Source organism: Gossypium raimondii, chromosome 7 (genome assembly GCF_025698545.1).
Source record: "Gossypium raimondii isolate GPD5lz chromosome 7, ASM2569854v1, whole genome shotgun sequence".
NCBI lineage: Eukaryota > Viridiplantae > Streptophyta > Magnoliopsida > Malvales > Malvaceae > Gossypium > Gossypium raimondii.
In genome coordinates, this window is record NC_068571.1 from 46,743,912 (window position 1) to 46,771,808 (window position 27,897).

The window sequence follows — 27,897 nt, forward strand, 5'->3', positions numbered from 1 at the left end:
ATATTTACCCAATGCCATTAAACTATTAGTAGATTTACATTTTGATTATTCAACTTTAAAAAAAGTTACAAAATGATCATTAAGCTATTCAAAAGGTTTCATTTAACTTACTGGATTGTTAAAATCGTTGTTGTATGGCCTTGTCTATTCGTACCACTTGTACTAATCGAAAGCTCTCCTTTCCCTTCTCTTCTACAATTCATTTTTTTCATTAAACAACTTTGAACGTCACAAGTTGAATCTAAAGTATGTTATTTTACTCGTTTATGGGTATGATCCACTGTACCTATCGTTGAATCGCAATTTAGAACTTGTTAGTTAGACTTTTTTCAATGATTTAAGCACTGACTTTAAAATAGTTTAGTGACTCAAATGAAACCTTTTGAATGGTAGAATGACCATTTTGAAACTTCTTGAAGTTAACTCACCAAAACATAAACTTACTAATAATTTAGTGACATTGTGCGTAGTTTACTAAATTATGGGTAAATTTTCATTTTGATTACTTAACTAAAAAAGTTACAATTTGATCATTGTTACTCAAAGTTTTCATTAAGTCATCGGGTTGCTAATGAACAATGCTATATGGCTTTTTCTGTTCGCACTGCCTGCAACAATTGAAAGCTCTTTTTCTCCTTCTCTTCTACACTTCAATTTTTTTTCATAGAATAGTTCTGGATGTCACGAATTTGCAAACCAAAATTCAAACAACTTTTTTTTTATTTATGATCTTCGTCATTGTCCATCAGATCTACTTGGGTATAAAGTATATTCTTCTACTCGTCGATGGTTACTAATCCACCATACCGATTGTCGAATCGTTGCTCGAAACTTGTTGGTGGAACTTTTTTAAAACCAAAAACATAACAGCTTAGTGACTTAAATAAAAAAGTTTTGAATAGTTCAATGGCTTAAATGAAAACTTTTGAATAGTTCAGTGATTAAATTGTAACTTTTTAGTTAAATAACTAAAATAAAAATATAATTATAGTTTAGTGACTAGTGGTGCATTTAAAAAAATAGAAGATAATAAAAGTATATAAATTGTTTATGCAATAATTTTATAAATGCATATTTTAATACTTCACTCATATTATTTTGTGTACTTCATTCAAATGTGGTTATTTTTGTTTATGTTTTTTTCCCGAAAAAGCAATATATAACCAATTAAGAAAATAGGCATCCTCAACCATTGTATTTTTTGTTAATTTAATTTTATAACAAGCAATGAGATATAAATACACCAGCCCGATAAATCATATTATAAATAGGTGTGCCTCTCACACCATTGACCCCAAATACTTAACCTATAGTGTTCTAATTCATCCTCTATTTCTTCCTCCATGGATTCTTTTCTACCCTCTCCTGACTGTGACACCATCTCCAAGACCGACAATGGCCAAATTGATTCACATTTAATCCAAAAAACCAATGAAGGATATAGAGAAATACTCCCCAATCTTCCCAGAGGCAAAGGCTGGATGACAGAACATCTGGTTCAATACCAAGGTGTTTGGCTAACCCCTAATTTCGCTTTAAAAGGTTTGATGTGGGTCCAAGACCACTTCAAGCCTCGATCCACTGATATTTGCTTAGCCACCTTCCCAAAAACCGGCACCACTTGGCTCAAGGCACTTACTTTCGCCACCGTCAACCGCACCCGCTACGGTTTTACCGACCACCCTTTGCTCACCACCGTTCCTCACGGTTGCTTGCCTTTCTTGGAGGCTTGCCCAAAAGATCTTGATGGGTTCCCTTCACCACGTCTTCTTTCAACTCATATCCCTTACACTTTGTTACCAAATTCCATGACTGTTAATCAAAGTTGCAGGTTCGTTTACATTTGCAGGGACCCTAAAGATGTGCTTGTTTCGAAATGGCTCTTCATGAACAAGCTGAGGCCAAAAGAATTGGCACCCATTTCACTTGAGGAAGCATTTGAGTTGTTTTGCCAAGGGATATCCCATTATGGACCTTATTGGGATCATGTTTTAGGGTATTGGAAAGCAAGCTTAGAAACCCCAGAAAAGGTATTGTTCTTGAAGTATGAAGAGTTGAAGGAGGAGCCCTCTGTTGTTGTTAAGAGATTAGGTGAGTTTCTTGGTCACCCTTTTTCGTTAGAGGAAGTAAGTAAAGGAGTGGTTGAAGAAATAGTGAAACTATGTAGTTTTGAGAATTTGAGCAACTTGGAAGTGAATAAATCGAGTGTACTAAAGCTCAGTACACAGATTATAATTGATAATCGGCATTTTTTCAGAAAGGGAAAAGTTGGAGATGGGAAGAGTTATTTGACAGATGAGATGATAAAGCGTATCAATGAGATAACATCTGAGAAGTTACTTGGTTCCGGATTGGTATTTGGCAGCTAATATCTCATTGCAAGATCCTCATTAATCTAGTTGGTATTTTCTACGTCCATTTTGCTTGTTTCTAACTCAGTTATTTTTTTTGGAGTACAAAATAATTTACCATTGCAATCAACATTTGTTGGGTAGTTAGCATTGATTATTTACGATTGTGACTTTTTTTAGGTTAAAATATTCCATAAGTCATTATACTTTTATAAATTTAGAATTTAATTCATATATATATATTTTAAGAATTTAGTTCATTTACTTTTTAAATTTTAAATTCAAGTCCAATTGTTATACAGTTAAAATTATTTTGTTAAATTGATTCATTACAACATTATTGTTCTAATTACATTGTTGCCAAGTGAGTTTTTTATTTTAAAATGTCATGCTAACAAATTTAACAAAAATAATTTAACATTGTTAACAATTTGACTTGAGTTTTGAAATAAGAAAAATAAAAGAACTAAACTCTTAAAAATAAAATAGATAAACTAAATTCTAAATTTATGAAAAGTATATGGACCTATGACATATTTTTACCTTTTGAATAAGAAAGTGATAGTATTAGTTGGAAATGCGTGAATTTATCATTTTCAATAATTCCACCAAGACTATGACTCTAACTTAATTAAAACCAAATAATTTGCTTTGCTTAGCTAATTTGTATTATGATATTATTAATTAAACTTTGAGAATTTGCATTATGATTGCACCTTCCATGAAATTCTTCAATGATCCTTAGAGATAATATTTTCTTTAATATTGTATAGATGGAATAGTATAATTTGGGGCGGCTAATGAGTCTCTGTCACCATTTCAACCCTAATACTACTTAACCAACAGTCTTGAATCGATCCTTTAACTCTTCCTCCATGCCTGCTTTTCAACCCTCTCTAGAGTGTGGCAACATCTCCAACATCCACAGTGAGCAAACAGATTCGGATTTGATCCAAAAAACAGATGAAAGATATAGAGAAACACTCCCCAATCTTCCCAAAGGCAAAGGCTGGATAACTGAGCATCTGGTTCAATATCAAGGTTTTTGGCTAACCCCTAATGCAGCTTTGAAAATTTTGATGTGGGTCCAAGACCACTTCAAGCCTCGACCCACCGATATTTTCTTAGCCTCCTTTCCGAAAAGCGGCACCACTTGGCTCAAGGCACTTATTTTCGCCACCGTCAACCGCACCCGCTATGGTTTTGCCGACCACCCTTTGCTCACCACTGGCCCTCACGATTGCTTCCCTTTCTTGGATGCTCACTTATAGGAAAAAGATCGGTCTCGTTTCGATCTTGATAGGTTTCCTTCACCACGTCTTCTTTCAATTCATATCCCTTACATTTTGTTACCAAATTCCATGACTGATCATCAAAGTTGTAGGTTCGTTTACATCTGTAGGGACCCTAAAGATGTGCTTGTTTCGAAATGGTTATTTTTGAACAAGTTGAGGCCTAAAGATTTGCCACCCATTTCACTTGAGGAAGCATTTGAGTTGTTTTGCCAAGGGATATCTCATTATGGACCTTTTTGGGCATGTTTTAGGGTATTGGGAAGCTAGCTTAGAAACCCCAGAAAAGATATTGTTCTTGAAGTATGAAGATTTGAAGAAGGAGCCTCTTGTTGTTGTTAAGAGATTAGATGATTTTCTTGGTTACCCTTTTTCATTAGAGGAAGAAAGTAAAGGAGTGGTTGAAGAAATAGTAAAACTATGTAGTTTTGAGAATTTGAGCACTTTAGAAGTGAATAAAGTAAGTGAACAAAAGTTCAGCAAAGATACCATAATTGATAATCGACATTTTTTTAGAAAGGGAAAGGTTGGAGATTGGAAGACTTATTTGACAACTGAGATGGTAGAACGTTTAGATGAAATAACATATGAGAAGTTACTTGGTTCCGGATTGGTATTTGGCAGCTAATTTCCCAATTTAATTTACTTGCTATTGAAAATTTGTTGGTATCTTTTATATATGTTTTATGATCTGTGTTTGTTCGTTCCAACAATGTCGTTTTGACATTCTTCTCTTAAAAGTGTAATGTATTATTGCACCAACGCTTGTTAGTTAGTTCGTAGCCATTATTTACAATTTAGGGTTGTGACTTTTTTTTAGGTTAAAATAGGCTATAAGTTAATGTACCGGTTGTAAATTTGAAAATTAGTTTATTTACTTTTCTGAGTTCAAAATTCAAGTCCAATAGTTAACATTATCAAAATTAATTTATTAATTGATTCATTACAACTTATTTTTTTCGTTACATTACTACTAAGTGATTTTAAAAAATCTCACCAACAAATTTAATAAAAAGAAAATAGCAATATTAACAATCGAGTTGAATTTTAAAATATAAAAAAAGAGAAACTAAATTCTTAAAAATTATATATAAGGATTAAATTCTAGATTGTGAAAAATAAATCTCGGCATATTTTAATTTTTTTAGTAAGAAAATGATAGTGGTCCTTGAATATGCATGAATTTTTCCTCGCAAGGTGAGTTTCATTTTCAAGAATTGTAGCAATTTCCAATTCGTTGGTAGTTTAGCTCCGAGATTTTCTTTTACGTGCGGTTTGTGTTATTTTTTTTAGTGTAAGTAACAATGTTATCTTAATTGGATTGGTCGATTGGGTTTGAAATCAGTCAAGGTATTAATTAAGAAAGAGGCTTTGAATCGGTTAACTTGAAAATTGGTACGAATTGGTTAAACCTGATAAAAAATCAATTGAATTGAGTGGTTAAATTATTTTTTTGAATTTCTAATAATTTCTTAATTAAATTGGTTTAACTGGTCAAATCAATAAACTGATAACTTAATCGGTTTGACCATGACATAGAATAAAAATTTCTATTTTTTCATGACAACTGAATAAATTTAGTTAATCTCAAGGACTGTAAATTTCATGATTAATTTTTTGAAATAATTAAATATAATCATGAAGAGGAAAACAGTCTTGTTAAAATCAAGTTCGTCTCTTTTTAACCTCTTTAATTTAATAATACAACATCAATGGGTTTCCAAAACTCAAATAACCAATGTTTGGGTTGAGGAAATACTTGACCAAGTAGTGCATAGAGTTGAAGATCCACCGGGGTGGGAGTGAGGTCATTCGGTGTAGCTGAAAGATGAGATTTGCTTTTGTCTGGGTCTTCTCATCTGTATCTGATATGTGCTGCTAAGGAGAGAGATTTGGATGGTTTTGCTAGTATTTCAGGTAGAGCTGTTAATGGGTGGGGCCACCTGGCCCGGCTCGAAGACCTGTTTGAAATGTGGGAAGGTTTGGGTAAAAATATAGGCTTGAAAAATAAATTTAAACAAAAAAATAAGACCCGTTTAAAAAACGGGACAGGCCTTGGGTAAGGCATTTCGGCCTGGGCCGAATTCACTAAAGGACAAATTTTTTTAATATTATTTTCTTATTACTTTCTTCCTATTTTGTTACCATTTTACTATTATGTTGTTACTATTTTGTTCTTATTATTTGGATATTGTATAAAACTTATTTTATTGTTAATTTTGTTATTATTTTATAGGCATTTGCTTGTTAAGTTGCATCTATCTTAGTGTTATTTAAGTATACATATTTTTTAAAATTTATGTTCAATTTGTTTGGAATATTTATTTTGATGTTTTTAGTATTTTTGATATATTATATATATTTTAAAATTATATAAAAATAATATAAAAATTAATATTGGAGGGCCGGGTTGGACCCGGATTTTAACATTTTTATCCAAATTGGACTTGGGCAAAATTTTAAGCGCATTTTTCAGGCCGGGCTGAATCCAAACCTAGCAAACGAGCCTAAAATTTTAATTGAACCCGACCTGAACCCGACCCGGCCCTGCCCATACACACCTCTAACTCTAGGTACATGCTAGAGTCTTTAGGAGGTGGACTTTTACTTTGTTTTTTTTTTTTTAAGTATGATACTTTGTTGCATGTTGGCCACTTGTTTTTTCTCTAATGAAGCTCATTGGCTTTTATTTCAATAAAATACTTGAATTATAAAATTTAATATATACAACCATGAGTGAATTACCATACACAATTAAATACATTCTTTCAAAATAATTAAATTAAACTTGTGAGTATCATGTAATCAATCTCTTTATAATGCGATATAAAAAGTTAAAACTAATTTACGAAAAGCTGGCCATGTGCCTAGGAATGTGTCCAGCTAATAATCCTTGGGGATTATAAAAATATAGATGTAATGGTAAATGTACAAGTCCAATTCAACTCGGGCCAAAGTAAAACTAAATAGTTCATTTACAAAAATTACTGACCCAATTACAAGGCCTAGTGGCCCAAAATGTTCAAACATTTTAATAAATGATCGTAAATTTAAAACTCTTCAAAATTTTCTATTTTCGACACTAAAGACACCAAATAATTAACTAGGTACCAATTTTGGGCGTTTCGAGGGTGCTAACCCTTTCTTGTACGTAACCGACTCCCGAACCCACCTTTCTGAATTTCGTGGACCAAAATCGTTGTTTTAATAAAATTAAATTGTTTATTAAAAGCATCCATTTTTCGAGGTGACCCGATCACACCTCATCAAAAAAGATTGGTGGTGACTCCCGTGTTTGTTTTCATTTTCAAAATTAAAGTCGACCCCGTTTTCACAAAAAAATGGTGTCAACAGCTTGGCGACTCCACTGGGGATTCAAAATAAGAGAGTCAAGCCACGAGTTGATTATTTTTTTGTCTTTTTGTCAAAAATTGAAAAATTGATTTAAATATATGATCCTTTCGTTGCATTTCATCTGTCTTTATTATGACATTCATCATTGTGGTTTATACTTGTTGTGTTAGTTTAAGTTTTGGTATCTTTCTGCACATTGTATTGCATGACCGTTGGTCACACCCTTTTAAGTGGGAGTGAGAAACTACGCCTTCGTAAGGTTTTCACCTCCGCATAGGATAGTGAATCACTTTCGGGATACATTTGTACATATGTCTTCGTGAGATTTTCATCTCCGCATGGCCATAGGGAAATGCATTCCCCTGAACTGAACTCTGTCTATATGAGCCTATGATGGGTGAGGATCGAGGAATCTGCCAGTTTGGGTACTTTTACTTTAGAACTAAACCGCATATAGTGAGCCCTAAGAACCTACCCTAGGTAGAACCACGCCAAACTCTAGTAGTCACCCGAATAGGTGTTCTGTTTGTTTCTTTCTTGCTTACTTTTGCTTTGTACTAACCCGTTTCGTTTTGTTTCGGTTATGATTGCATTGCATTGCATTGCATTTTTCATCAAATAGAAAAAATGTGTTGATTCATATTCAGTTGCTAAATAGAGAGCTTGTTATAAGAAAACAGATTTCTTGATAAAGTGGAAGACAATGCGGTTGTCCGAATATGGTCCAAGAAAATGGGACCAGAGAAAGATGATGATCTAATGGAAGACTACTCAACTTTGCTTCGTTGCCCGAGAATTCAAGTTGACAAAGATTGTTCGAGAGTCGTCAATGCCCCGACCTTTTTAAAGAAGCTAACGAGCGTCACGAGGATGAACGAATAATGAGTTGCGGCTCGGATCAAGCAAAAAATGAGCTAATAGAGGCATCTATTAAAAAATTCGCGAGATTCATTTTAACATCCGGATGAAGAAAAGGATCGTTGCATTCGCTTGGAATATGAGGGCAAAGCCGTATATATATCTACTTTATGTAAAGAGATTTATTTTCTAGTAAAGTTATTCTAATAAAATTGAACCAAGAATCAACATCTCTTTTGCATTTATTTCATGCATTTGCATTACATTACATCAAAAAGAGCCTAATTGATTAAAATTATTTCAATTAATCTGGAAAACCAACACCCTTGCGGTACTCGGGCAAAATCGAAAGATATGGATCAAAGATTGGAAAGACTCGAACAGTTCCAAAAACATATGCAAGACCAAATGCAAGAGCGGCTAGAAAAAATTCAGTAAGATATGGTGGAAAAGATGATGGAGTCCCAGAAGAATATGGTGACTCAGTTAACACAGCTGTTGGCTGGGGGAAATGACAAAAGAAAGGACCCCATGGTTAATGTTGAAGAATGAGATAATGATGGACCCCTCTACCCTCCAGACTTTACACCTCTGCATGTATAGCCTCAAGCTGATGTATGTCCTCTGTCACAATCAGGCCTCAACAGTTTTAGGCTGGTACCTCAATGCCAATGAACTACCCGACAGGCTCAGGCTCCAATTCGGGGGATAATCTAACCAATCCTGTAGTTCCTGATATAGATAAAATAGAAAAAACAAGAATAGAATTGCCAAAACAACTTGAATATCGGTACAAGTAGTTGGAGGAAAAACTCAAAGCAATGGAAATTGTTGACCACCATCACGGGGTTGACGCTAAGGATCTGAGTTTGGTCCCAGATTTAGTGCTTCCGCCGAAATTCAAGACTCCAGAATTTGAAAAGTATAATGGGACTAATTGTCTTGAAGCTCATATCACGATGTTCTGCTAAAGAATGATAGGATACGTTAATAACGATTAACTGTTAATTCATTGCTTCCAAGATAGTCTGATCGGGTCGGCTTCCAAATGGTATAACCAGCTGAACCGTGCCGATATCTACTCATAGAAAGACTTGGCACAAGCTTTCATGAGACAATACATCCATGTAATAGACATGATACCTGACAGAATTACACTGCAAAATATGGAAAAGAAGCAATGTGAGAGCTTCAGGCAATACGCCCAAAGATGGAGGGAGGTAGCGACACAAGTCCAGCCACCCCTTTTGGAGAAAGAAACCATGATACTTTTCATCAACACTCTGAAAGCCCCATTCATTTACCATATGTTGGGAAGCGCTACTATGAGCTTCTCAGATATAGTACTGTCTGGCGAAATGATTGAAAACGCAATAAAAAGTGGGAAGATAGATGTAGGGGAAAGCGTCAAAAGATCAACCCCAAAGAATAAGGAAAATAAAGTGAATAACCTCAGCATGTATAATAAAGGGTATCCCAAATCGATCACTGTGGGCCAATCGAGGGCCATAACCACTAGTTATCAAGGCCCTTCAAGGCAAGAATCCAACTCAAAGCCAAGCACAGAAAGATTCCAGTTCACACCCATCCCGATGACATACAGAGAGCTGTATCAGAATTTATTTGATGCACATGTGGTATCTCCATTCTACTCAGAACCCGTGCAACCTCTGTTCCTGAAATGGTATGATGCGAATGCACAATGCAAATACCACGCAGGAATAACATGATACTCAATTGAAAACTGCATTACATTTAAAAAGTTAGTTGAAAGGTTCATTAAGATGGGCATTGTGAAGTTTGACAATCCATCAGGACCTAATGTGGCAAGAAATCCGTTACCAAGTCATCCAGACCTAGGGGTAAACGCGATAATTGAAAATGGAGGAAAAAAAACCAAAACCAATGTTGTAGAAGTAAAAACCCTACTGAAATGGGTTTTGACACAAATGATAGACACGAGATTAATTATTCAGAATTTAGAGAAAAGACCAAAAGGGATAAGGCGCTATTGTGAGTTACATGCTGAAGGAGGCCATGAAATCCAGGAGTGCGTTGAATTCAAAACTTTGGTGCAAAGCCTAATGGATAATAAAGAGTTGGAATTCTTTGAAGAAGTCAATGGCCCGGAAGGAATGTTGAGGAATTTAAATGATAACGTCGTATCCAAAGAGGGAGCTGGGAATGAGAATTTATCATACATTTACCCTTGCAAACCTAGAAGTGTTCTAAATAATTAGACTGCAGAAGAGACCCTTGTAGTATTTAGAGCTTACTCAGAGTAATATTCAGAACACACTTGTTGTTTTTAGCCTAGAGGCAATAGGAACTATTTTGTGAAATAGGTTCATGTTTGAACGTCATTATTTTAATGAAATGCATCTTTGCGATGATTTTTGAGCCAATATCCTTTCTTTCTTTACGAATAATTATTTTTGATTCTTTCATTCTTTTGGATTTTCTTCCAAATCAATCTTTCATTCATAATCATACTGTACAGACACTTATTCTTAAATTCATACATTCTTTGTATATTCGTCTGTACCTACAATAGGTCCCTGAATATCAACGACATGAGTGACGCTGATACAAACTCAGATTCTCCTTTTGAGCGAGACATGTGTTTAGCGGGATCTCATGACTTTGAAGGTGACATAGATTGTAGCCTATCTCCGGACTTGTTAATGATGGTAGAATAAGATGAAAAACAGATCATACCTTACAAAGAATCAATAGAGTCCATGGCTTTTCTCTATGTAGGGCACAAATGTCAGTGGGCCGATCTCGCCAAAAGCTTTCGACGGTCATCGATTCATCTTTGTGGTCGTCGGTTACTTTACTAAGTGGGTGGAAGCTGGTTCATATGCCAATATCACAAAGTCGACAGTCAGCAAATTCTTGAAAAAATCATATGTCTGTATAGAATACCAAAAAGGATCATATCTAACAATACACTAAATTTGAACAACAACACGATATCAGAAGTTTGCAGTCTGTTCAAGATTAACACCATATCGTCCCAAAATGAACGGTGCGGTAAAAAAAGATCTCTGTCGGGCAATGCCTTTCACTTTGGCTTATCGCGGTTTTGCTCATTGAAGTCGAGATTCCTTCTCTCTGAGTTTTTTTGGATCCAATCCCAATTGAGAAGAAAGTTTCAAAGTTATCCGTCATGGTCAAATGCACCAAAAATAAATGATACGAGCTCACAAAAAAAGTTAGCCCTAGAGAATTCCGTTAGAGGGACCTGGTATTAAGAAGATCCTTCCCATACAAAAAGAACTTCATGCCAAACTGGGAAGGCCATTATGTGGAATGCCTTATCTAGAAAAGTGTTAATTTTGACCGTAAGGGATAATAAGGACTTGCCTAATCCTATGAGTTCAGAGTCAATAAAAATATTTCAAAAAAGAAAAGAAAAAGAGAAAAAAAAGGAAAGAAAAAGGAGAGGCCAATGCAAAAACCCGCAAAGGGCGCCTTGAGACCAGAGGGGATTTGAGTTGAAAACCCGAAAAGGGCGCTTCAAAGTTTAGAACAAAATGGGGCATGAGGTGATCAGAGCAGCTCAAATTTTGATCAGATTGGGGCATTTAGTGATCTTGTTATAACTGAATCAACAAGAAAGGGTAGGCGACATCTTGGGGCATCGACAAAGCCCTGTAGATCTCCTAAACACATGTCAAACTCAGAATGGTCTTTCAAAGGGCTTGAACAGAGAAGTTCAAGCTGCGATATCAGGGGCACCTAATCTTTATACTATTTATATTGAATTTGTTATTTTTGGAATACTTCATTCTTTTTCAAGATACGTGTTCTAATCAATTCCTCTGTTATTCTTGCTATCTTTGATAATTTATTTCGAGCTAGACTCCCAAATCAATTCTATTTCTATCCATCGTTGTGATCTTTTGCAAGCATGTTACATTTGAATAATGATTAATGGACTAATAATACTTTCACAAGGGAAGTTTTGTATATTACTCTAGAAGTTTCTAAATAATACAAGAACCTGAAACAGGACTATTGTTTAGAACACACCAAGTTTAAAAGTTGAAATATCTAAGAAGGAAAAATCTAAATTAAGACTATCCTTTTAGATTTTGGTTGTCCAAACATTGATTGAACAAAAATGACAGGATGTTATGTTGGTGATAAAGCTTCAATGAACAAACAAGCAATGATCACCGAGTGATAATGAGAGGTTTCTCAGAAGAGAAAGTTTTACAATTGTATATAAACATTTGGTACAACACCTTGGGAATGGTGTAAGGCCAAAGAGATTCAGATAATATATCCTTGAATTGCAGTAGGAGAGGATTGAGAGAATTAGATCTTATACTCCTAAATTACAGTAGGAGGATGGTTCAAATTTTATGTCCCAAAGGTGCAGTGGATTGAACCTTAAAGGTTATGGTGGATTGAACCTTGAAGATTATAGTGGGGAATCCGGTTAAGTAAGATATGAGCATTACCAGTCGAAGAAGATAACATTCTGACGTGTTGGTAATGAGGCCTTAATGAACAATGAGCAATAATAACTCAAACATTAAGGGATCATTTTCATGACATTTTGCATTCATGCATGCACATTTAGTTAGGAGATTTTGATTTATTCCGATCATAATATTCTAATCACTAGGCATAAATAGGCCAATGAAATGGATTCTACAGGTCATGTTTCCTAGAACAGATCGGTGAAACCACAAACCCTATACCACTTAAGTTGTAGTGGAATGGATTGAAGAAGATTGTAGATATTGTCTTCCTGTATTGGCAGCGAAGTAGATCGAAGATACAAGCCTCGTTTCCCTGAGCAGCAGTAGAGTAGGTCGAAGATAGCAGATCTTGTCTTCCTATATTGGCAACGTAGTAGATCGAAGATAGCAGGTCTTGTCTTCCTGTATTGGTAACGAAGTAGATCGAATATAGCAGATATTGTATTCCTATATTGGCAGCGGAGTAGATCGAAGATAGCAAGTCTTGTCTTCCTGTATTGGCAGCGAAGTAGATCAAAGATATCAGGTATTGTCTTCCTGTATTGGCAGTAAAGTAGATCAAAGATAGCAGGTCTTGTTTTCCTGTATTGGCAACGAAGTAGATCGAAGATAGCAGGTCTTGTCTTCCTATATTGGCAGCGAAGTAGATCGAAGATAGCAGGTCTTGTCTTTCTGTATTGACAGTAAAGTAGATCGAAGATAGTAGATCTTGTCTTCCTGTACTGGCAGTGAAGCAGGTCCAAAACACTAGTCCTATCTCATTGAGCAGTAGTGGAGTAGGTCGAAGATTGTAGATCCTGTCTCCCTAAACAGTAGTGGAGCAGATCGAAGATAGCGACTCTTATTTTCCGGGCTTTGCAGTGGAACAGATTAAAGCTAAAAGTAACGAATCTTGTTTCATTGGCATTGTAGTGGAATAGATTAAAGCTGAAGTGGAGGGGATTAAAGCTGAAGGCAGCGAATCCTATCTCCTTGGCGTTATAGAGGAATAGATTAAAGCTAAAGGTAGCGAATCTAGTTTTCCTGACATTGCAGCGGAGCAGATTAAAGCTAAAGGCAACAAATCTTATCTCCCTGGTGTTAAAGTTGAAGAAGGTAAGTCTTATCCCCCTGAAAGCAATGAGACAGACTGAATATGGAAAATCTTATCTCCCTGAAGTTGCAGTGGAGCAAATTGAAGTTACTAGCCCTATCTCCCTGAAGTTGCAGTGGAGCGGATTGAAGTTACTAGTCCTATCTCCCTGAAGTTACAGTGGAGTGGATTAAAATGATGGATCTTATCTCTCTAAAGTTGCAGTAGAGCAGATCGCACCAGACTTTATGCAGTAAAGCAAGTTGAAGCTACAAGTCTTGTCTCACTGAGGTTACAGTACAGTAGACTGAAGATAATATATCTTATCTCTCTAAAGTTGCAGTAGAGCAGATCACACTATAACAAGTCTTATCTCCCTAAAGTTGCAGTGGAGCACACTGAAGATAACCAAGTCTTATCTCCCTGAAGTTGTAGTAGAGTAGACTGAAGATAGCGAATTTTATTTTTCTGAAGTTGCGGTGGAACAGATTGAAACTATAAATTACCGATCTTATCTCTCTGAAGTTGCAGTAGAGCAGATCTCATCAAACCTTATCTCCCTGAAGTTGTAGTGGAACAGGTTAAAAATAAACCAATCTTATCTCTCTGAAGTTGCAGCAGAGTAGATTGAAGACCGGCCAAATTTTATCTCCCTGAAGTTGCAGTGGAGCAGATTAAAGCCACCAACCTTATCTCCCTAGCGGTGCAGTGGAACAGATTAAAGTTACAACAGTGAATCTTGCTTCCTTGGCATGGCAGTTAAATAGATTGAAGCTACAACAGCAAATCTTACTTCCCTAGCGGTGCAGTGGAACAGATTGAAGCTACAACAGTGAATCTTACTTCCCCGACATTACAGTTAAATAGATTGAAGCTACAATAGTGAATCTTACTTCCCTGGTGGTGCAGTGAAACAGATTGAAGCTACAACGGCGAATCTTGCTTCATCGACATTGCAGTTAAATAGATTGAAGCTACAACAGCGAATCTTACTTCTTTGGCGGTGTAGTGGAACAGATTTAAGCTACAATAGTGAATCTTGCTTCCCCGATATTGCAGTTAAATAGATTGAAGCTACAACAACGAATCTTACTTCCCTGGTGAACAGATCAAAAACGGCAAAGTCTCATCTCCCTAAAGTTACAGTGGAGCATACTGAAGATAGCAAATCTTATCTTTCTGAAGTTGTAGTAGAGCAGATTAAAATTATAAATAACCAATCTTATCTCCCTGAAGTTGTAGTGGAGCAGATTGAAGCTATTAATCCTATCTCCCTAAAGTTGCAATAGAGCAGATTAAAGCGATGAATCCTATACCTCTGAAGTTACAGTAGGTCGGGTTAAATTTACCATGACAAGTCTTATCTCCCTGACATTGCAGTGGAGCAGACTAAAACCACAAACCTCACCCCCTAAAGTCGCAGTAGAGTGGATTGAAGCTACAAGTCGTATCTTTCTAAAGTTGCAGTGGAGCAGATTGAAGAATACACGTCTTATCTCCCTGAAGTTGCAATAGAGCAGACTGAAGCTACTAATCTTATCCCCCTAAAGTTGTAGTGGAGCGGGTCAAAAAAATGGTGTCAACAGTTACTTTTACGAGGGAGCAAAAATAATCAATTTATGACAAACATATTGTTTTCTTCTTCAATGTCTCTTTGTTAAGTAAATTTGAACATATTATTTATCGAAACAGAATTAAGAAACTTCAAATAAAACAATCATTCTTACCATTAAATTTTATGCCATCTGTCACATGTTGTTCATACCTTAACTATTTTTGTACAACCATTAGTGTGTTTAGGTTATAATTTGTATAACATTTTCAATGAGAAAATTTATAATCTTCTTTTTTTTTGATTACATAATAATTATTTTTCTGAGTAGGATATATTGCCTTCTTTGAGTAGGATGTAAACGTCTAATGAAATCATTGAAAACATTAATCAAGAATTTAGTTGAGTCCAACTGAATATCAATAAGGCAATAAAAGGTAGCACTAGTTTAATCTCTTTAAGGGACTTGCTAGGGACAATGATAGGAGATATATTGATGTTGATAGAACAAGAAGTAGCAATATGCAATATGTCTTAGAGTGGGTTTGGATGGGCAGTGCGTTTATTTGTGATTTGTGTAAAAACAGCGATGACAGTGAGATTAAATACTCTAGTATGAGATAAAAAGTAAACTAAACCTGCCGCTCATCCAAACCCACCCTTAACTTACTTTTCCTACCGAAGAAAATATTGAACTTATCAGGTATATTTAAATTTTTTTATTGAAATAATTTATCCAGGCTAAAAATAAATAAAGAGATCATGTTATATTAAGTTATTAATATCTATTTTATCAATATAAAATTTTTATTATTTTATAAATTTTTATCCATAAATATTACAAATTTTCCTTTAAACAAATAAAAACTAAATGAACAATTAATTTAATACAAAACTATGTTTCATTTCTATATTATTTGAAAAAGTAAATAAAAGTATATCAAAAAAGAGAACTAATATTGTAAGAAAATTTGAAAACATTATATTAAAATTGAAATAAATTATTCGTAGGATTTCAAAATTTAAAAAAATTAAAATATATATTTCTTTCATAAATTCATATTTTAAAAGTAAATTTTAAAAAGAAAAATTCCTCTGATATTATTGAATTTAAATTTGAGAAAATGAATTCTCGCAAAGATTTTATAATGCCAACATTATAAATTGATTGTACCTTTAAAATTAATAATTTTATTGATAAAGTACATCATTGGCCACTTAATTGAGTAAAATAATAAAACAATTACTCAACTTTGAAAACTTATAACTTATTTACTAAATTTTAGAAAAAAAAAAACCAATTACCAGTAATCATTTTCAATTACATCTATATCAAAAAGTTGACCTATCATGGTTAATGGTCATCTTGGCATCCCACGGTGGAAACAGTCCCAATTTAAGAACTCTAGCTGGGCTGGGCAGTAGAAAAAGAAGAATACGAAGAATAAGAATAAGAGAAGAAATAGAGATACCCTAACTACAACTGTTTTGTTCCTCTAAGATGACTCTATCGAATCTCTGTCCCTTTTTTTTTCTTCTCTTCTTCTCCTCTCCTCTATTTTCTTTTTTTCCATAACTTTAGTCATCACGGTTCATGGCCTTCTCCGGCCAACCGTCATCACCAAGTGGTTGTTCTTTGTCTCTTTTCGAATCTCACTTCAAATCTGCCAATAGGCTTTCAAAATTCTGAGATAAACACCTCAAAGCATTGAATAAGGCTTCAACGGATCTCTGTTGTCCATTGTCGGATCACCACCATATTCCGACCACAGCTCTTCTTCAATCAACCATGACTCTTGACCGCTTGGATCATCGAACTGGTGGCTTGAGTTCTCCAACCCGTAAAACACAAAATGGGTGTGGGTTTCTTTTCTTTTGATTCTCTTTTTTATTTTTTAGTTTTTTTTTTACTTCTCTCTTTTGATGCAAGCCAATTAGGTATTATTGTTCTACTTTTGCTGGTTTGATTTTGGATGCTTGCTATTTGGAATATTTGTTTTTGGTTGGTATTTCACAGGTATAGAATGTGTAAGGGTTGGGATTTGGTGGTTATGGTGGTAGTGTCTTGACAAATGAGTGACAATGAGTGATGCTGGTGTGGTGATTAAATGATAGTAAGCTTGTGGAGGTGGCCAATGTCGAGGGTGGTAATGAGAGAGCTGAGAGGGGTGAAGAAAAATGGTGAAAAAGCCCCCCTTTCTCTTTCTATTTTTGCGGTTTAATGGAAGGTGGCGTGTGAGAGGGATGATGGGAAAATGTCCAATGTAGCAAGTTAATTGGTCATGTCAGCTAGTTAATTGCCACATCACCTATTCTGTTAGCCTGTAACGGAAAATGTTAGTGGGTGATTGTTTTGTTATTTTCCTAAAGTTTATTGACTGGGTTGAAAGTTGAGTGATTGTTTTGTTATTTTCTCAAAGTTGAGTGGTTGTTAGTATAATTTATCTAATTTTATTTTAAAATTTAAAATTATAATCATAAATAATTTTATTTATAAAAAATTACAATACCTTGCATAGGTCGAATTAAAACTCGACCCGACAGAGCTCAGGTCTCGAAGATGAATATTTTAACTCAAAGTTGATTAGAAAAGTGTTAAGATCTTTGCCATTAAGGTCACAGACATCGAGGAAACAAATGACAGAGAGATTGAGTCCTTATAGACTTTTGAGATGTATTTTGAAGAAGGCAAAAGGAGCACATAGAATTATTGTTTTGCAAGTGATAAACGCAATGACCACTGCAATTGAAGATCTCCAACAATAAACTGTTTTGCTTACTCATATATAACTTCAACAAAACTTTCAAAAAGCAGTCTAAAAGATTCAAGAAATTTGAGGTCACCAAAAGCATTCTCAAGAGTAAATCCAAAGGAGTCGTATCAAAGAAGAGGCTGATAAGGAAGAAAAAAAAAAAGGGAATCTAGTGCCATTAGTGTTCAAACACCCTAAAGACATAGCTAAAACTACATCACTCATTTATAAACGAGGTGAAAGTTTTGGCTTAAACACACTATAGCTGCCCACTCAAGTTCCAAGATTCCACCTACTCAATTGCCAGATTGACGCAACTCTGGTCGCACAAAATCAGCATCAGGGTGCACTGAAATGTCAACCGTTGGCCTCATTTGAGCACAAACTTCGATAGCACCATGCACTGGGTCTGACAAGAAGTTGCTAAGCAGATCCTGGTTGATGGGAGTGCCATTATCGACAGTCACCAAAGCCTGTTGGGTTAGGATGTAATCGAACCGAGGGGCCCATTTCCTGGATCCCAATCGTGCTGTTGTAGAGCAATTGTCAACCATGAAAGAAACTCCACGAGCATGCATAAATGGATTTAACGAATCCACTGCCTCTATCACACTCTCGTTGATGATCTCAGAGTACGAGTGCCCTTTCTTCCTCAATATCTCGATCTGCAATTATTCAAACCAATATAAAAATCATCAGACAAGTTTGACAACCTTCGTCTATATCAAAGGCAAGCATCATACCTGAGCCATCATCAAGGCCACATAGACACCGGCAGTAAATGGATACAATGGCCCTAAATCACCAGATGGACGTGCCTTTCGGACTCGCTCACCGACTTTCCACATGCGTGTTTGATCAATTTTTCCCATAGGGAAAGCAGGGAGACCATCCTTCTCCTATAAAACAATTCCAAACACAATGAATCTTGCTGGTCCAGAGTGTGAATAAATCCATAAATTATATAACAATAATTCTGTGCAACCTTAAATTCAAAATAGTGAGAAACTCGTATCCATTACAAGTCGAAGTATCAACAGCTGATTAAAGAAAATACTTACATAAAATCGTTGCGCAGCCAAAACAACACTACGGATTTCACTTCCACTAGCTACATCTTCATAACACTCATACAGTATATCCATGCATGGGTGATAAGATGCACTATAGGCAATCTCGAATTCCCTTTTTCCCTCTTCGGACAAGGAATTGTACACAGCCAAGATGCCCTATTAAAGGAAAAAAAATAGAATACAGTAAATAAATGCGAACACTTAACAGGTCCAACTGCACCAATAGTAGAGCAAAAGAGAGAAGTAGATAAAGATTAAGAAATATAAGAGGTTCAAGAAATTGGACACAATGGACAACCTTTGTTGAGATGGTCTTTGATATAATTCCTGTAATGCATTCAACAGTGTTTTTGTAAGCAAGATCCTCGCTCATTCCGTTTTCAGTGTATCTTCTAAACAAACACTCCACAATTCCATGAACAGCACCGAGAAGAATGCCTAGAAATGATTGTCGAAGCACAATAAGCTAAAAGAAAAAGCATATAAGTTGATCGCAGAAGTGAATGGTAAATTACTTACCCCGCTCCCCGAATATGTCACTCTTGTACTCCTGTTCTAAAGTAGTAACAAAGGTGAAAGGTGATCCAAGGGCAACCGACCACCCCAAGGCAACATCAGTAGCTCTACCATCAAAGTCCTGTGCACAAAGAAAATTACTCAATGCCTTAACAGGAAAAAGAAGAAAAGAAACGGAACAAGACAAGGAAAAAAAATACCTGATGGACTCCAAAACTAGAATTGATTCCAGCACCGTTGATCTCTTTGCCTTGAACATAAAGTCTCCTTACAGATGGACCCATTCCTTTAGGACACACAGCAATTACACTAATGTTCTTTGGGAAATCAAGTCCCATTGATTGCAAGTGTCCAAGAAGAAAGCCATGGGAAAGCCCAAGGATGCTATTTGGTTTCATGTGGGAGAATATCTTCTCATGATTGTCAGCCTGCAAAATCACATAGAATTCAATTCTTTGTGCAAGGAAAATCATATAAGTAGTAAGACCAATGACCAACCAGTTATTTTCATTAGTAGTTTAGACAAAAGAAATATTATATTGAAACAAACCTGTGCAGCATCAGAAATTAAGAGTAATACAAGATCACTTCCAGAAATAGTTTCCCACATATCACCCAAAGTGCCATTTTCTTCAGAGAACCCAGCAGCGCGAGCTTCGGCAAAAGAAGGAGAACCCTTCCTGAGTCCAACCTGTAATTTTATATTATTTAAATATTTCTCAAAAATATTATATTATATTTTATAAATGTAAATGCCTACCATCTTTAAAATAAATAAAAAATAAAACCATTAAAATTTTGTACGTATTATAAATTTTTTTTCTATTTTCTATTTTAACATTCTAGTTTTTTTTAGCAGGTGTACCTAAACAACTAAAACTTAAAAAACCTAAAAAGGCTAAAGCTTGAAATGTTTAAGAATTTGAGTAACATTAATTTATTTTCTTTCCAGCTTAAAACACCATCTTATTTTCTTTAACGTTATGAAAGCCTGAAAATAAGAATAGCGGGCTGTTATTGTCGTTATTCTTGCGGCCATTATTCGCCGCTATTGTTGTGATTTATATTCACAACCATTTTCTTCCGCTATTTGAATTGCTGATAACAACGTAACTGAACTAAAGAGATCACCTTGACAATGATATTAGATTTTGCATCAGCAAGAGAATCCCTTAAATTTTGAGCTTGAGCAGGTCCCTGAAAGAAGTTTGTTAGCAGTTAGTAAGTTGAAGATTATATCCCTCTACTTACATTCAGATATACGTTGAACAAAGGGGTACTTCATGAAACTATATTGAAGAATATGAAAGATATAAACAGCAACCCATGTTGCTGGGGCAACAATATCCATTACAAGAAGCAAAATACCATTTTTCTTTAGTTGAGTGAAGATGCAAAGTATTTTTATACAACAATACATGGATACCACATGCTTAATAAACCAAAAGCTATATAACACAACACAACGCACACGATGCCATCAAACCAGAGGCAAATTTAGAGGCCATCAAATGAATATCTTTTTTCCAAAATGATGGAATTATAAATGAACACAAAATAAAATTACACCAAATATTTTATAATTCAATTCCCGGATCAAACAATATTTATATTTACTCCATGCATACACGAATTGCAATGTCTAATATATATACAAGAGTGGAGAAGTCATAAATGCCCATATATAAATAAAACGAAAATAAAGCCTAAGACAAAAAAAAAATGATAAAAATAAAATTCTGGGGGTTTGGTTTGGTACCTGGGAGCCCCAACCAATAACACCAATCTGCTTAATCCCTTTGAAAGCATCAGGCAGCAACGTAAACAAATCTCTTCCTCCTCTCACAATGTACTAAAAAGAACCCAAATCAATAAGCTCTCCAAATGAGATCACAAAAAAAAAGAAAAAGAAAAAGAAACCCCACCTCGTGGTGACCAGCGAGGGAGACTTTCTCTTTCTTGAAGACACAAGTGTGGAAATCGAGAGAGATGTAGGTTTGAGAGGCCATAGCTGAGCCGCAGCAATTATGAGTAGTGAGTGGGGTTGGAATGAGAGGACTCAAAGGATCTGAAAATGGACGTGAAGAAACCAAAATTAAAGCTTTGAGAGAGAGAGTAAAGTAAGTAACCGCCAATGATGGTAGAAGGAGACAAATATTCAGCTTTAGCAAAAAGGGGCCACAAGCGGTTACACTAATTTGGAATTTAGTCTACAAATTAATTGATAGTAATATAATTATAACAATAAGGATTAAATTCTTAAAAACCTTTCACAGAGTAGTGTTCTGATAGTGAGCCAAAATAAGAAACTGAGTGATACCCATTGATTTTATTATTTATTTTAAATTTATGTCATAATAAATTGTAGTCACGAAGGCTATTAATTATAATATAAGTATGCAACTTTCGGCGGAAAAAAGAAATATTGTGCCTACAATCATAAATATTATAGGGTAAATTTTTTTATTTAATTATAAAATAATCAATGTTGCCCTTTAGTTCAGGTTTTGGGAAGAAGGTGGGGAATAGACGTAGGACAATGGAGTTTCTCTGTGAGGAAGAGAGGAGAATGCATTGAAGTAGGGCCCTTGGTTTGTTGTAGCAAGGATAGGCAAAATGGGGCAAGTTTGCATTGAAATCAGCTTGGATGAACCTCTCAAGATTGTAGACAAGTAAACGTAAAAGAAATGATTTTGAGAAAGACTACATTTTCACATATCTGAAAGTGGTAGCTGATATACATGCTGAAGGTATTTGCGGGGAGATTGGTGACCCACCTCCACAATGCCAAGGAGTTAGTACAGACGCACAAAGGATATTTTCCTCAAAATCATGCCTACTAATATTCACAGTCTGCATCTTGTAACTTCATTTCACATTCTTCTGCTGAATCATTTTTCCAAAAATATTTCTCTCTCAAATTAGTCACCAAACAATTGTAATTTCTCAAAATTTTAACTCACATAAAATTATTTCTTAATCATAAAATTAACTAACCATATTATTTAGACATGAAACAATGCAAATGTAGTTATAAAATGGATAAACTATATCGGTAGTCATCTAACTATTAGTATTTCTTTTTATGGTCGTCCGGCTATAAAAAGTTACAAAATGGTCACTCAACTATTTGAAATTTTCTTTTTGGTCATCAACTATTAAATTATGAACGGAAAAATAATTTGGCGACTTTTAAAATTGACATAATAATAACTTTAACACTTAACATTTATACATTGTATCAATACTAATATTATTCAATATTAAAAGTACAATTATTTAATTCAAAATTTGAATGCAAAAATATATCATACAAACTTTTGATTTCTAATATTATATAATTCAAATGTGAAATTGTCGTATTTAAAGGTATAAGAAGAATTACTTCATTAAAAAAAAACATATATTGAAAATAGTATTTTGTGATGTACAATTTTTTTTATTGTTCTGCACACGGTTTAAGAAATTTGTTTGGAACAAAAAAATTATACAATAACTAAGAATTGTAATTTGAAAAGACTTATTTATATATAAAATTTATCAAACATATTAATATAAGATGTGGGGTCATTATTAATAAGCAACATTTATAATTGTTTGCATTTATATAATTTGATTTATTTTTAAAAGTGGTTAAATTTATATGGTAATAATGAATTTTAAAAAATTACTTTATGTTTTTATCACATTAACTAAAGAACATTTTCATATCTCACACTCACACTAAATAAATGTTAATTTTTTCACTATTTTCATGAGCCTCTAGAGTAATAAATTCATGAGAAATTAGTTACAATTTAAGGGTGTTTGGTTCGTCGAATCTTAAATTACGGGAATGTAAAATTACGGGTAGAATGTGAGATTACCTTATTTGATTCATTTGGTTGGGATGTAAGATTTGGTTCATTTAGTTAGAATGTAATATTCAGATGTTTGGTAGACAGAAGATAAGATTACCTAAAAGCAAATTTTATCTTTGCTATAAAATATGGACCATTAACCAAATAATTAAGTCAACTATATAGCCAAAGAGCAAATTAGTCCATCAAATTGCCAATAATTCTATAATCCTAATAGTTGGAGGAAAAAAAGCCTAAAATCTTGTAAAGAAAAAAAAAGAATTTAATTAAAAGTTATGATCTTAGTGAAATTTTCTATCGAGCGGCAATTTAAATTACAAACAGCAAAGCAAATAAGCTTCAAACTTTAATCTATAACAGTAATATTAAATTAAACTCATAACAAAAGAACATTGAAAATTGAAAATTGAAAGTTAATTGAAACTCACAAACAATACAATACAAAAGAAGAGATGGCGATAGTAGCCATTATACAAGGTTTCCTATTTTTACCTATCTCTATATACTCATTAATTAATTAATTAATTAATTAAGGATTCATAACCACTGCGAGAACCTCTAAAAAAAACAAGCGAGAAAATCCATAACAATCAAATCTACAACAATCAACAAACATGGCACCTACAACAAATGTTGAAATTTATTTTGAAAATCTCTCAATGCAATAAATCACAAAGCAATATGAAGACACAACTAGAAATCGAGAATATTAAACTTACCTAACTGGAGACGATAGTGAATGATTAGGAGAGTATGAAGTTAAAATTGGGAACAGAAAGCTAGAGATTTTGTTTTTCAAACTTATGAAAGAAAAAGAGTGGCTTTAATTCTTGTCTTAAAATATAACAAAAATAGAGGATAATTTTATCTTAAAATTCAGATTCTGCCCCTATATTACGGAATAGCCGTAATGTGAGATTACAAGATTGTCGGGATATTGAAATCTCATTCCATAATCTTCAAATACTGTAATCTTATTTTGGAATGAAAAAATTATGGGTTATAATGTTATATTCAGAGGACTAAACACTCCCTTATAGTTATTTGTATACAATAATATATATTATATTAAAGAGAGAAACAATAATCTTTAAAAAAAAAGAGGTATTGATTCAAATAATCTACAACTTTACTCAATGCATATATAGAGTCAAATTCGAATCAAATTCAGATAGATATTTGGATTCTTTTGCAAGTAGACAAATGAAAAGAAATCTGAGATTCAAGTTATATGCAAAGTTTGCATCAAAAACAGCCAAATGGAGAGACGCCCATTGTAATTGCCGACCTTCAATGAAAGCAATAGTTAAATATACATACATATATACACATATATTAGAGCTTGACCGAGTTTACAAATATTCACATCTTCAATCTATAATATTTTTTTGAACGAAACTGTAAGACCCAATGAGTCAAAGCGGATAATACCCGGCAGGTATTGTCATACAATAAACATGCAAATAATAAAAGAGAAAGATGGGTGAGAGTGAAGGAGGAGATCAGATACAGTAAATAAACGCCTACAGTATGAAACCAATAGTGCTAATACATTAATGAGCTTGTGCGGAATGCTTCAAGCTAAGATCAGACAATTTCGAACACGATACGTTTAGTAAAACATGAAACCCGTGTAATAAACACAACACAACCTGAGAAATTTAAGCACTACTAACGCAATGGACACCAACACGTTTAATACACATTTGTGTTGTGTTGTGTTGCGTTTGTGTTTACACAGCTTACACAAAACAAAACACCGAACGTGACACGTATACACGGATTGCCAAGCCTACTTCAATTCTTATATTGCTTTATTCCATACTTTCTGATCTGAAAAGAAATGATTGAAGATATAACCTTGCACTGGCAGCAGCAGCAAGGGATTCTTCATCTTGCTTCTCTTTTGTAGCAGCAACAGCAGCAACATAAGCTTGCCTTGCTTCTTCCATTTTCTGTAGCTCCTCGTCATTGACATCATCCTGTTTATGCCAAAAGCGGATTCTTCATGGCTAGACAAAATAAACAATGAAATCCGCACTTTGTGGGCCTAAATGCAATGATCTTAAGTTATAATAAAGCAATAATAGCCTTAAATACAAATCCATTCATGCGACTTTCTATTGTGGCAAATCCAAAAGAATGTAAAGTCATGTTAGGGAAAACAATAGTTTATAAGAAACAAACCCTTATACATACATTTATTCGGAATTTTGTTCTCTTCTACCATATAAAACCATTAGATATATTAGGCATAGGATAGTAAGCTTACCATACAAGGGAGAGGATCCAAAGGGTATGGTTCTAAATCATAATCATCAGCATGTGTAGTGGGATTATTCTTTGTTAAACCATTTAACAACAGCATAAATGATGAAAATTCTCCTTGCATGGAATCAATATTATTTTGCAGCTCCTCCACCTTTTGCTTCGATGTCATTGCTTCCCACTGTGTCTTTTCCAGGGCAGCCTGCTTGTCTGCAAGTTTAATCTGAGGAAGACCTTACTTATCAATAAGGATTAAGGGAACAAGAAGAGGTTCACAATGAAAATGTTTTATGTAGACATCTTTCTAAGTAGTCAAATGATTCATAGGTAGACAAAAATACAAAAATGGAAAACAAGAACCAGATATGCTGCAACCTTTTATAATGAAGGATAGATGTATTCTGAAATCAGATGACAATCATATTTTGACAATCAATTAAATAAACAATAATTACAAAATCTTCCAATAACACAATTAAGTCTTGTAGATGAAACTAATTCTTTTTCATGTCAATTATGGAATATTTCATCCTAACTTTTTAATCTTTACACAAGTAATATAAAACGACAAACTCCGAATTCACAAACAGATCTCACTGTTCCCATTAATGATGTGTTATACCTTGGCATCAGAGAGTTGCAACTGAATAGACTTGATTAAAGAGTCCTTTACTGCAGCATCTCGCTTCAATTTACCAAGTTCAGCACGAACATCATTGATCTGGTTCTTTGAAAGCTCTGCTGATTTCAAAAGTTCATCTTTCTCTAGCAACTTCTTTTGCAGATCCTCCACTTGTTCCCTGAATGAAATTAACTCTTCATTCTCTTTTTCTGTTGCCAAAGCCTCTGAGGAAAATATTGAGCAGTCCTCACCATCTTGATTATTACTACCATTCTTGTCGACTTTATCTTTTTTCTTTCTCATTGGAATTGACTGAGCTCCATTCCTCCCTTTCATATCAGTAACCTACGCGAATGAAAATAACAAAATTATAGCACATTTATGTAAAGAAAATTAACCATCTCAAAAATGAAAAGCTATTAAACTAAAATATGAGCATGAATCTGATAGTAAAAACAATTGCACATAAAAATCATGTAAAACAAACCTTATTGGTGAGAATTCCTTTGATAATCCTACAAAGAACTTCCATTGCATATTTGTTCAAACACAAACTCAAATGTTGAATATCCTACCATGGTACGATACAGATTTGAATAAATGGAAGCATAACACATTCATATCAAAACACCAATTTAAATAGGCTATGCCTAATTTCCAATTTTTCATATTTGGAATGCAAAGGCATATATAATTTCAACTTAGATACAGGTATAACAAGGAGTAAATCTATCTAATTCACTAACAGTATAAGCTATTAAAAAAATAAAGCAAGTAATACATAATTCCACAAATTGTCAAGTAAACTCAACAGATTAAATTGAAACAAGTGTATATATATTATAATCTCACATTTCCAGATAAGGATTCCCTTGAAGGGGTCTTGGTGTATATCATCGAACCACGCCTTGTAAATGAACTACTTGGTTTCCTCTCCTGATCGAACACAAGGTTAGTAAATAAATTAAAATTAAAAAGAAACCCATTACTAATTTCCCTGTGTTGTTCACTAATTTCAAAAAATTAAGGCAAAGAAAAAAAAGTAAAATTAAGTAAGGAGAGAAGAGGAGGAGATTACGATGAGGGATTGAACGAGAGGGATCATCTCGACGAGATCGTTGTAGAGGACGCGATCCAGATTGGCGTTGGAGTAAGTGAGTGAAGAGTGAGTTGGAAGGTGAGTCGGGGAGGAGTTGCCGTTCATGATGTTGCGATTATCACCTGAAAGCCAGGATTTGGGGTCTCCGAAATTCGAATTCTCTTGTAAATTTACGAAACGTTGAGGCTCAAACATTTCTTTTCTTTTCTTTCGAAACAACGCAGAATAGATAAAGAGAAAAGAAAAATCAAAGAGAAAATTCGAATTTTGAAACAACTGAAGGAAAAAAAAGAAGAGAGAAGTTAAAGTTTTTTTTTCTTTTTCAAAACCGTTTTTCGTTGTTTCCACTTACGGACAACGGATATTTCTTCAAATCGTATTTTCGAAACTATTTTGTAAGATTACAAAAATACCATTTCACTAGAATATTTTTAAGTATATGAGCTTCGCCCGTTCCCCTAAAATAAAAAATTATTCATCTAAATTTTTTAGAAATTTTAAAATTTTATTTTTAAAAATTATAAAAATATAAATTATTAAAATTATAATTTAATTTCTACCCTTAACTAAATTTTTAGCTTCGCTCTTGGCTCTCACCCATTATTTTTGTGTCCATTATTATCTAATGTAATTTCAATAACTATTTACAAGTAAGTAAATTAGAAATCGAATTGTAGTTTGCTTCCTCTACTAAAAAATAAGTAAATTAGTATAGGAAGTTAAATAAAAGT

The 27,897-nt window shown here is 34.2% G+C and overlaps 3 protein-coding genes and 1 pseudogene across 6 annotated transcripts; 2 read left to right on the forward strand and 2 right to left on the reverse strand.

Annotated features, from left to right (window-relative positions):
* The first annotated feature begins 1,281 nt into the window (after positions 1 to 1,281).
* LOC105787055 (flavonol 3-sulfotransferase) lies at positions 1,282 to 2,494 on the forward strand. Its single transcript, XM_012613510.2, has one exon. It carries the CDS (start codon positions 1,344 to 1,346, stop codon positions 2,367 to 2,369), a length of 1,026 nt encoding a protein of 341 aa, XP_012468964.1. The 5' UTR covers positions 1,282 to 1,343; the 3' UTR covers positions 2,370 to 2,494.
* Positions 2,495 to 2,764: 270 nt separating this feature from the next.
* On the forward strand, positions 2,765 to 4,537 carry LOC105787046 (flavonol sulfotransferase-like; annotated as a pseudogene).
* Positions 4,538 to 17,721: 13,184 nt separating this feature from the next.
* Positions 17,722 to 21,456, reverse strand: LOC105787031 (ketol-acid reductoisomerase, chloroplastic). The gene is made up of 10 exons (XM_012613495.1): positions 21,243 to 21,456; positions 21,077 to 21,169; positions 20,449 to 20,514; positions 19,868 to 20,008; positions 19,518 to 19,745; positions 19,321 to 19,438; positions 19,100 to 19,239; positions 18,790 to 18,957; positions 18,472 to 18,627; positions 17,722 to 18,393 (listed from the first exon to the last, which is right to left on the reverse strand). Exons 1-10 carry the CDS (start codon positions 21,324 to 21,326, stop codon positions 18,025 to 18,027), a joined length of 1,563 nt encoding a protein of 520 aa, XP_012468949.1. The 5' UTR covers positions 21,327 to 21,456; the 3' UTR covers positions 17,722 to 18,024.
* Positions 21,457 to 24,684: 3,228 nt separating this feature from the next.
* LOC105787039 (protein MICROTUBULE BINDING PROTEIN 2C) lies at positions 24,685 to 27,525 on the reverse strand. 4 transcript variants are annotated; one of them, XM_052633087.1, is made up of 6 exons: positions 27,146 to 27,525; positions 26,920 to 27,003; positions 26,555 to 26,638; positions 26,068 to 26,412; positions 25,450 to 25,668; positions 24,685 to 25,227 (listed from the first exon to the last, which is right to left on the reverse strand). In XM_052633087.1, exons 1-6 carry the CDS (start codon positions 27,359 to 27,361, stop codon positions 24,982 to 24,984), a joined length of 1,194 nt encoding a protein of 397 aa, XP_052489047.1. In that variant the 5' UTR covers positions 27,362 to 27,525; the 3' UTR covers positions 24,685 to 24,981. The 4 variants fall into 4 exon arrangements, with proteins under 4 accessions (XP_052489047.1, XP_052489048.1, XP_052489049.1 ...); XM_052633088.1 differs by having other exon boundaries at positions 24,685 to 25,159; positions 27,146 to 27,520; XM_052633089.1 differs by lacking the exon at positions 26,555 to 26,638 and having other exon boundaries at positions 27,146 to 27,522.
* Between the last annotated feature and the right edge of the window lie 372 nt (positions 27,526 to 27,897).

Excerpts from the sequence above, each read along its gene's own strand:
- LOC105787055 (XM_012613510.2), top strand. The coding sequence starts at position 1,344 with ATGGATTCTTTTCTACCCTCTCCTGACTGTGACACCATCTCCAAGACC.
- LOC105787031 (XM_012613495.1), bottom strand. The coding sequence starts at position 21,326 with ATGGCCTCTCAAACCTACATCTCTCTCGATTTCCACACTTGTGTCTTC. Across the intron at positions 19,240-19,320 it reads TGACATATTCGGGGAGCGGG|GCATTCTTCTCGGTGCTGTT; the intron begins GTAAGTAATTTA and ends AATCATTTCTAG. Across the intron at positions 18,628-18,789 it reads TGGCTGCGCAACGATTTTAT|GAGAAGGATGGTCTCCCTGC; the intron begins GTAAGTATTTTC and ends ATTGTTTTATAG.
- LOC105787039 (XM_052633087.1), bottom strand. The coding sequence starts at position 27,361 with ATGTTTGAGCCTCAACGTTTCGTAAATTTACAAGAGAATTCGAATTTC. Across the intron at positions 26,639-26,919 it reads GGGAATCCTTATCTGGAAAT|GATATTCAACATTTGAGTTT; the intron begins GTGAGATTATAA and ends GTACCATGGTAG. Across the intron at positions 25,669-26,067 it reads TGCAACTCTCTGATGCCAAG|ATTAAACTTGCAGACAAGCA; the intron begins GTATAACACATC and ends GGTCTTCCTCAG.